The 9534-nt window shown below is 32.3% G+C and overlaps 2 protein-coding genes across 3 annotated transcripts; one reads left to right on the forward strand and one right to left on the reverse strand.

Annotated features, from left to right (window-relative positions):
• The first annotated feature begins 1140 nt into the window (after positions 1–1140).
• On the forward strand, positions 1141–4889 carry LOC102612803 (ACT domain-containing protein ACR9). 2 transcript variants are annotated; one of them, XR_008054261.1, is made up of 7 exons: positions 1141–1543; positions 1817–2035; positions 2151–2256; positions 2769–3117; positions 3488–3772; positions 3865–4194; positions 4497–4889. XR_008054261.1 is itself a non-coding variant. In XM_006486015.4 (6 exons), the coding sequence occupies exons 1-6, from the start codon at positions 1390–1392 to the stop codon at positions 4009–4011; spliced, it is 1260 nt and encodes a 419-aa protein (XP_006486078.1). In that variant the 5' UTR covers positions 1141–1389; the 3' UTR covers positions 4012–4310. The 2 variants fall into 2 exon arrangements, 1 of the variants encoding a protein (XP_006486078.1); XM_006486015.4 differs by lacking the exon at positions 4497–4889 and having other exon boundaries at positions 3865–4310.
• A 1349-nt stretch (positions 4890–6238) lies between these two features.
• On the reverse strand, positions 6239–7278 carry LOC102612501 (enoyl-CoA delta isomerase 1, peroxisomal-like). The gene has a single exon (XM_006486014.4). It carries the CDS (start codon positions 7056–7058, stop codon positions 6342–6344), a length of 717 nt encoding a protein of 238 aa, XP_006486077.1. The 5' UTR covers positions 7059–7278; the 3' UTR covers positions 6239–6341.
• Between the last annotated feature and the right edge of the window lie 2256 nt (positions 7279–9534).

The raw sequence follows: 9534 nt of genomic DNA on the forward strand, positions 1-9534 counted from the left end.
GTATATGAATGGCGACTGGAAGGCGAGTAAGTTATGCATGTGAAGCGCGTGTGAAAAGTTAACTTAACTTTTTCCCCCAATGTTAGGAAAAAGCGCGGCTGCACATCTGAAAGAGTGCTGCTTTCCTCGTGATGTCTTTTTTTTTTTTCGGAAATTATTTTACTACCAAAATTAATTATAATTTACTAAAAAAATATATTTTACTGCTAAATATTTGTGTCATTATTAATTTATTATTATTCTGTTAAAAAATAAATATTTAATAAAAATTGAGTTAAAAATTGATTTCATCTCTAAGAGTTTTAAAAGATAATTTTACCCGTTGTAATTTAAGTATTATATGTTAGAATAACTTTAGTAATAAAATGATAATTTTTCTAAAAATTTTTTAGTAAAATGATAGTTTATCTATCAAATTAATAAATAATTTTTCTCTTACAACTGAGAATGTCTTTGATATCATTGTGACATCAGTAAGACATTAGGAAAGTTTTAACGTTCTTAACGAAATAATAGTGAATTGACAACGGTACAAATGTTTGATAGTAAGATACATTTTTTGACAAATCATGGTACTGACATGATATGTCAAAATAAATTTAATATTAAAATGATAATATTTTTTTTTTAATATTTTAGCAAATGCTAGGCATGATGACATGAGGGTAGAGACCCAAAACGGCAGCACACTCGCCCCCCAAGCACACGACACGTGTGGTTTTAGTACTTAGCTTATAAAATAAATAACAAGTATGTACAACTTTTATCAGTACTTAGCTTATAAAATAAATAACAAGTATGTACAACTTTTATAATGATAGAAATATAAAATACTGATGTTTCAGATATTCTCCATCTAGCAAAATAAATAACTTATTATTTATAGTTACGCTTTAGAAAATAAAAAAAATAAATTTATCATTTACATATATACATTAGATCTGTTCGAATTTCAATATTATACAAATCCATTCATGCTCAGTACAAAAATACAATGATTACACGAGTGCTGTTGCCGAGGCTTATCATGGCAGCAGATTACGGTAAACAATCTTGCTCGCAACCAGTACGTGTCCCCACTTCATATCTTGTGACGTGGACTTGACGAAGCCAGTGGCCCAAGCTAAACGACCGAACATAAAAAAAGAAAAAAAGAAAAAAAAAAAAAGGCGCATTTCCCCTCGCCTCTCTTACAACCGAAGAAGATATGTCTGATCTCATTGCTGTACGACACTACAACCGCCACCACCCAGCTCTTTGAAGCCAATCTCCAGACTCCGGTTGCAGCAGCATTAAAATCCAAACTGCCCTCTCGTTCGACGACATATTTATATTATTAGCCGATACATCTTGACTTGATAGCCGCTGCTCTATTGGCTAAAGAGGATAATGGGCATCCCCTGCGACGACATCGTATTGGTCCAGCTAGGCAGTACCCCGACCGAGCCCAGCGTCGTCACCGTCAATTGCCCGGACAAGAATGGCCTCGGCTGCGATCTCTGCCGCATAATTCTCGAGTTTGGTCTTTTTATTGTACGAGGGGGTACGTATAAAATACAAACATACGAATGTAAAAGAACGTTTGTTTGATAACATTTTGATTTTTTGAGGATGTCTACAGTAGCTTGTAATTTTACAAAGTTAAAAGGACTTTGTAACTTGTTCTGTAGAAAGTGCTTTTTTTTTTTCTTTTTTTTTTTGGGCCACAGATACACTATAGTTGATGGACATTTAGACAAGGTGATTCTAGTGGCATCCTAAATTTTTGTATTCAAATTATAATTGTGATTGAATATATTTTATTTATTTAATGTAGATTTCTCTACGGATGGAAGATGGTGTTACATAGTGTTGTGGGTAGTGCCAGATGCAAGTTCAGATAAAGTTGATTGGGAAAGCTTGAAGAATCGGCTTTTATCAGTGTGCCCGTCTATTTTGGTCTCGTATTACTTTAACCAGCCATCGAGTAACTCTTCAAAGCCTTCACTGTATTTATTGAAGTACTGTTGCGTTGACCGAAAAGGGCTTCTTCATGGTAACTTGATGGTATCATTGTGTCAGGTTCTTTAATATGCTTATTCATTTATTCATTTATTTGGGATGAAACTGGGCATTTGGACTGATTCATTTCTTTTTTGAATTCTTACTAGACGCTACTAAAGTTCTCACGGAACTTGAATTTACAATTCAAAGAGTTAAAGTGATGACAACCCCAGATGGCAGAGTTTTGGACTTGTTCTTTATAACCGATGGATTGTAAGTTCTTGTCATTTTATCCGAATTATACCTTATATTATATCTATATCTGTATGTGTGTGTATATATATATATACACATCTCTGTATGTTTGTATGTATGTCTGTGTGTGTGTGTGCGCATGTGCGTGTGTGTATTTAATGTTGGCTTCAATTCAATGGCATCTCTTCAGTACAGTGTCTTAAAAGTAATTAGGGAGTAACTGATGCTCAAAAGAATGATAAGTGCTGGTTTAGAGACGGTCTGTTTTCATTGTTGAACGTCTGGCTGCAGAAGTTTTTTGTTCATTTGCCTGGTAACTGGATACGCTTGAAGAAGATTTTGCTTTGTAAAGCCTGATTCTGAAGGAGTATTCTTTACCACTTTCCTCATTATTTTGATATTATCACCTAAATTGAGGTTCAGGGGTATCATTTCGGCTGACAGAGTAAATAGTGGATTCAAAACGTATGCTTCATGTTGAACGCCATTAAGCAGTATTTTAGTTACTATCTTCTGCTATCATTTTTCAGGGAGCTTTTACACACGAAACAGAGACGTGAGGAGACGTGTGAACATATGATTGCTGTTTTAGGAGAGTATTCCATAAGTTGTGAAATTCAGTTGGCTGGGCCTGAATATGAAAGTCTGCAAGCGTTCACTTCCCTCCCTCCAGCAGTGGCAGAAGAGTTATTTGGCTCTGAGCTGCTAGATAAAGAGGATTTCTCTAGAGTACTCAGCACAGAGGTCACACAGAACAAGGCCAGTATTACAGTGGATAATCTATTAAGTCCAGCTCATACCTTGCTTCAAATAAAGTGTGCTGATCAAAAGGGCCTCTTTTATGACATTCTGAGGACTTCAAAGGACTTAAATATTCAGGTACTTGGTTTTGAGCTTCTGTTATTTACAATTCTTGTTCTTACTGTACCTGGTCTGATGGCCATGCTTTTCTTTTGAATTGCTTGCATATAAAGGGATTCAAAACTAAATGTCTCTTCTTCTGATTTCAACTGAACTTTTTGCATTTATATGTTCTTTTGGTCTAGGGGAACAATAGATATAGATTTCTGTTTCTCCTCTAATAATTATTTATGAGAAAATCTTAAAGAGAGTACCAATTTCACGGGAAAGTTGTGTTTTCTTTTTTCTTTGGATGTGCATCTGTATGCATATGTTAATAGGTATAAGACCAATCCGTTTTTGCAACTACTAGTTTACCAATACATGGCTGTTGTTCTTTTGCAATTAGATTGCTTATGGTAGAATCTCTTCAAGCGTGAAAGGCTACCGGAACATGGATCTATTCATTCGGCAAACAGATGGGAAGAAGGTCGTGGATCCTAAGCAACAGACTGCTCTATGCTTTCATCTAAAAGAGGAGATGCTTCACCCCTTGCGTGTTATGGTTACCAACCGAGGCCCAGATACTGAGCTCTTGGTCGCTAATCCTGTTGAATTATGCGGAAAAGGAAGACCCCGTGTATTCTATGATGTTACTTTGGCTCTAAAAGCGTTGGGAATATGCATTTTCTCGGTAAGAATTGATGATCTCATTTATGTTTTGGCATATGCTGTGCTTTTACCCAACTTTTTCTGTGACTCAGCAGTTTTATCCTTGGTTTATAGGCTGAAATTGGAAGGCATTCCACTTCCCACCGACAGTGGGAAGTTTACAGGTTCCTTCTGGATGAAAGTCTAGAGTTCCCATTGGCAAGCAGCCAAGCCAGGAATCGGATAGTGGAAAAAGTGAAAAAGACATTGATGGGCTGGTGAGCTGATTTATATACTGTATGTTAACTTGCAGCTGACATAGCTGACATGCCTCTCAATTCTCGTCTGACTTGCCGGCACCTCTCATCACTCTTGCTGACTTGCCGTTAATAGCTCAACTCTACCTACAAAGGATGTTTCAGATTGGTGGTGTGCAGGGAACAAGTCTCTTACCATTCACTCGATGTATGTCATCATCACTTATACATCATTTGTAACGTCAATTAAAACACAGTGGTTCCATTATTTTTCATCTTTCCGCATACTTGGTAATAATTGTCCCAGATGCAGTCTTTCTTCCATTACTTTCTTAGAAATTGACAAATGCCAAGTGAAAATTGTTAAAAGAAATTTAAGAATTTAAAATATGTTTACATTGTGTTATAATCGTAAGCATGTTTTACAAATGATCTTAAAAATAATAGGCACAGTTCGATCGCTAAAATTGAACACGTTACCCATCATTCTCCCAATTATTTGTTTTTAAGGAGTCGGGGACATCTTGCCCGCCAATGGTACAATAATCCAGTCTGTCATTTGGGTGCTAAAGAACTAAAGATGGGCCATCTCGCTTGCGATTGCACGAAACCTAGACTACCAGCTCATTATGCGAGGCTCTGCAACAATTGCTTACTGCTGACTGCACCAACGAGAAGGCTTGAAATCACTGCCGTAAACCTGGTAACCTTGCTCGTGAGTGCCTAAACAAGCCTGTCTGAACACTACTTGCCGCAATTGTCGCCAGCCAGGTCATTTTAGCAGTGACTGTGTATGCATTGTCATAGATATTACCGCATGCAAGTTGGATCCTAGGATTAATTAATTTGGAATATGTGATGAGAAAGAATTATTATTGTTATTGACAATCTAGGTGACTTTTTTTTTTTTAATATAAAATTTGAATAGACTTAAATTACTTTGAATTTTGAATAGAAATCAATGTTTGAATGTAAGTGATATATTTTTTCTTTTTGTTTGAATTACTAAAAATAAATGTTAACTTAAAAAACCGAAAACTAATATTTTCATATTTTTGTCCTTATAAATTATAAATGTTAAATAAATAACAAATATATCAAAGAACATAAATAAAATGATATATTATTATAATATAAATCATTTTCAATTGAATATATCCTTTTAATATTCTAAATTAGTATCTATTAATTAATTTCATTATAATTTATGATGTTTTTATATGCAAAATATTCATAAAAAATTAGAACGATAAACAATGCTAATTTGAAGAAAATAGAAAAAAAAATAATAATAGACTGCCACTATATTATCACAAATTATAAAGATAGGTAATAATGCTAGTTATTAAATTTTATTTAGTTAAGAATAAAAATTAATTAATCAGATATGATTATTTTGGAGAATATTTTTTAGTTATATCATTCATACTTTTTAAATTAAACAAAAAGTTAAAAAAAATTAGCATAATGATTTAAAAAACAAAAAATTTGCATTAAATTGAAAAAAAAAGGGATTTAGGGCCTGTTTGGGATTGCTTTTGAGAGGTTTTTAAGTGATTTTGAAAATTAAAAAACCAATTTTAGTGTTTGGTAAAAAAAAATCAAAATTATTTTTGTCAAAATCAACCCCTCTTACAACTTATTTTGAAAAGCAATAAATGAGTAGTTTTTAGATTCTGATTTTGAGAATCGATTTTATCCTTTAATACAATTTTATAATTATTCTTAAAATTATTATCTAAACCCAAAATTATCCTTATTTGAATCGGAAACAAAATCAATATTTTAATAAATTTTTATTATAATTCATCAATATAAATGTATTAATATCAATTTATTAGTCGAATTATTATTAAATTTGTTTCACTATATTATAAATTTAATTCTCAATTGTTTTAAGATAAAAAATAAAAAATAAAATCAATAAATTATAAATTTTATTTTTAGTAAATATTATTATAATACGCAATTAAAAATATTATATATACATGTTTTTATATGTATAAGTAAATTTTATCTTACATTATGTATATTTTAGTCATTTATTTTCTCTCAACAGTTTAAAAGTGAAATATATCAAATGTCTATGACTACTTTCAAAACTCACAGTACTTCTAAAAATAAAATTTACCAAATACTTAACTAATTCTCTTAACAGCTGATTATTTCTTCAACACAGCTAATATAAATTATTTTAAAAGTTATTACATTCCTAAAATAGTACTTAAGTGATTGAAATTAAATCAATTAAGAAAAAAGCAACAGCCGTTTGTTAATTTTATATTATTACCAATAGGAAAGCAAAATCACAGTTCAGAGCTAAACATATCTTAATTATTATTTTTTAACCTTCAGCTAGAGTTTTGATCCAGTGTTTTTCGGCTGATCTACAGTCTCGTCATAATCCAAATGATCCAACACCTCTCTTAAAACCACCACCCGATTCTGAGCGTACACGTGTCCATCCCACTTCCTGTTCACCAATTCCTCCCCCAATTTAACTGCAGCCTTCACTGTTTCCTCGGCGCTGTCGTACGCCGCGTCGATAATTCCCCTCTCCACCGCCTCCTTAGCCGTGAGCTTTGCAGCTTTCAACACCATCTCGCGCCGAGCCGTCGGGTTACCAACCTTGCACTCAATCAAAGCCATAAACCATGCGGAAACCGTGAGCCGGATATCAAGCTCACTCATGTACAAAAATCCTCTGTCGTTTCTCATTAAAACGTAGTCGTGGCTCAAAGCCAAAATCAAACCCGCTGCCGAGGCGTGGCCGGTGACAGCTGCTATTGTTGGCATGGGAAGTAAAATCAAATCCGAGATGAGAGACCGGAGTTTTCGCGACATGAGCTGGAAATTTGATTGGATGGATTTGGCCCACTCGATATCGTACCCGTTGGAGAAGAATTTGCCCTCGGCGGTGGTGATTAGAGCTGTCGATGAAGTGATCGGTTCGGACTTAATCCGGTCCAGAGTCGACTGGATTGCGTCGATTAATGTCGGGTTCAGCCGGTGCTCGCCAGGACCCGTTATTGTTAGAATGTAGAGGCTGCCCTGCTTCTCTAACGTACACATCTTTTTGCGCAGTCTCTCAGTTCGATAGAAATGCTGTATGAGAAAGCTCGATCACAGACCAAATAAATCGATTTTCGACATCTTTGACTTAAAAAAAAAAACGAGGTGCAATGCGACAGGGCTTCGAAATGGCAAAATTCGGATCATGTCTGTATTAATATTTTAAGATCTGCATCCGCGTCCAGAAAAAGAATATGTGGATTGGATACAGGTAATACTCGTACAGATTGGTGGCAGATCTTTTTGATATTCTGATTCACATAATGTTAAATTTAAAATTTAACAAAATTTTCTAATAAAATCAAATAAAATACAACCATAATTCAATTATCAACACTTTAATACTAGAATAACATCCAACAACACTATAAATTGACAAATAAAATAACACAACATAAATAAAAAATCAAGAATAACACAAATTCAAAGTCTAACACATCCACAAATCTACAAATAAAATTATGGAAGCACCACAAGTCCGCATACAATGATGCATATCGTGATATATATTTTTAATTTAAATTAACTCATATATTTTTTAATTTAAGTTGCAGCTACTATGGGTCACTCATTTATTAGACAATTAATTTTATAATTTATAAAATTATTACTTTTTTATCATCTAATAGATTAATTACTCAATCTTGATAGTAATTATAAAAACAATTTCAATTATAACTACAATTATTAATTACATTTAAAATTATAAAATATAATAAACTTTTGTCATATAAATATACATAGAATAATATTATAAAAATGAAATCCATAAACTTCATCATTTTTGTATTGTTGTATGTGAAATTATGTAAGAAGAAAACCTTGTAGAAGACACATACTTCTCGGCGGCATCTTCATATTTCAGTAACAACATTTGAAATGAAGGGCAAACAAGTCTTTTGCTTAAATAACTGACAATTCCATCAAAGTTAATGGCAAACTTTACTAATTAGAGTGTGCGGTGATACTTGTTAAAACATTAGGGTTGACACCAAAGTTTGTTAAAACATATGGGGACTTACAAAAAATAACCCTGAAATAATCTTTTATAAATCATGCATGCTCTTGGAGGAAGCTGCATGCTCTTAAACACAAAGTAATGAAGGGGTTATTTTTTAAATGAAATTTGGGGGTTTTACAATTTTAATTTCTTAATGAGATTTATCTTATGAAAGAGGTCTCATAAGGAGTTTTGAACCACCACTCTAAATTTATTTTTTAAAATTGTATTATTATTTTTTGAGAAAATATTATTACAATTATTTATACACACATACACAAATTTAACTAGATATTTTCTAAATGAGGTTGCTATTCATTTAGTGTGAAAGATGAGATAGATTGTTTATTTAGGGAGTTTGGCTATTTTAACGAAAATTTTTAACATAAATTTTAAGTTATTGATTTTAATCAACCCAATAGTGGATGAACAACCATTATTAAATGCTAATTTAATTTTCAATATCTATCATTAGTTGCTTAAAATCAATGACTCAAAATTTATGTCAAAATTTTAAGTAAAAATTAAAATTAAATTACATTATTTACATGAGTGTATACTTCAAATGCTCAAATAAAATGATAATGGATCACCAAATTTGGCTAAAGATCTAGAGCTTTACTGTTAGAAAGCAGTTCTTAAAACAATATAATAGTTTTGCTAAGAAAATAAACATATAAAAACATGACTCAATAAACTTAAATAGTATTCATGATGACTTCTGATAAATTTTGACAAACATGGCCGAAACATGTTTCTGACTAATAATAAATTAATTCTTGAATATATATCAAGTGCACACATTTTTTATTTTGATTTTTGAAAAAATGGTAAACACATTGTTGGAAATAATTGGAATTACGTAAACGAATTGCTTGAGAGAGTTGATGATGATCAGTTGAGAAGCGATAGGTAGGGACGGCAAATTGACATGACTGATCCAACCCTAATTTTTCGGATTTTGACCCGAATATTCGGGTTTCGAGTCGGGATTAGGCCAAAATTTGTAGGCATGATCAAATTTCGGGTCATGGCCGAGCTTAAGCCAACCCGACTCTATATTTAAAAAAAAATACAAATGGTTGTGGTCCTTGTGAAATTGAATTGTGTATAGAATAAATGGTTGTAGAATTGAATCATGTGTTCTAAATTTAATTGCATTGTGTGTTTTAATATTGGATTGTGGAATTGAATTATAAAAAAATCATTCCTATTAATTTGGTTGTTTTCTGAATTATTTTGTAATTAATTATATTGTATATTTAGCATATTGTGTGGTGAATTATTTTAAATTAGAAAAATTGTTTCTTTTATTTTATATTCATGGTATTGTAACTAAAAAGAGAATAAAAATTATAAAGTAACATAAATAAAATTAAGATGTAGTCATAAAATTAGATGTTGTTGGCAAAATAGTGTAAAAAGAAATTTATGGTCGAGTCGGGCCCAACCCTGACCCAACTATGGCCCAAATAA

This window comes from Citrus sinensis, chromosome 4 (assembly GCF_022201045.2).
Source record: "Citrus sinensis cultivar Valencia sweet orange chromosome 4, DVS_A1.0, whole genome shotgun sequence".
Taxonomy (NCBI): Eukaryota; Viridiplantae; Streptophyta; class Magnoliopsida; order Sapindales; family Rutaceae; genus Citrus; species Citrus sinensis.

Bases quoted from the DNA above. Each gene is read 5' to 3' on its own strand.
- LOC102612803 (XM_006486015.4), top strand. From the start codon at position 1,390: ATGGGCATCCCCTGCGACGACATCGTATTGGTCCAGCTAGGCAGTACC. The intron at 2,257-2,768 runs GTAAGTTCTTGT...ATCATTTTTCAG, and splicing joins TTCTTTATAACCGATGGATT to GGAGCTTTTACACACGAAAC. The intron at 3,773-3,864 runs GTAAGAATTGAT...CTTGGTTTATAG, and splicing joins TGGGAATATGCATTTTCTCG to GCTGAAATTGGAAGGCATTC.
- LOC102612501 (XM_006486014.4), bottom strand. From the start codon at position 7,058: ATGTGTACGTTAGAGAAGCAGGGCAGCCTCTACATTCTAACAATAACG.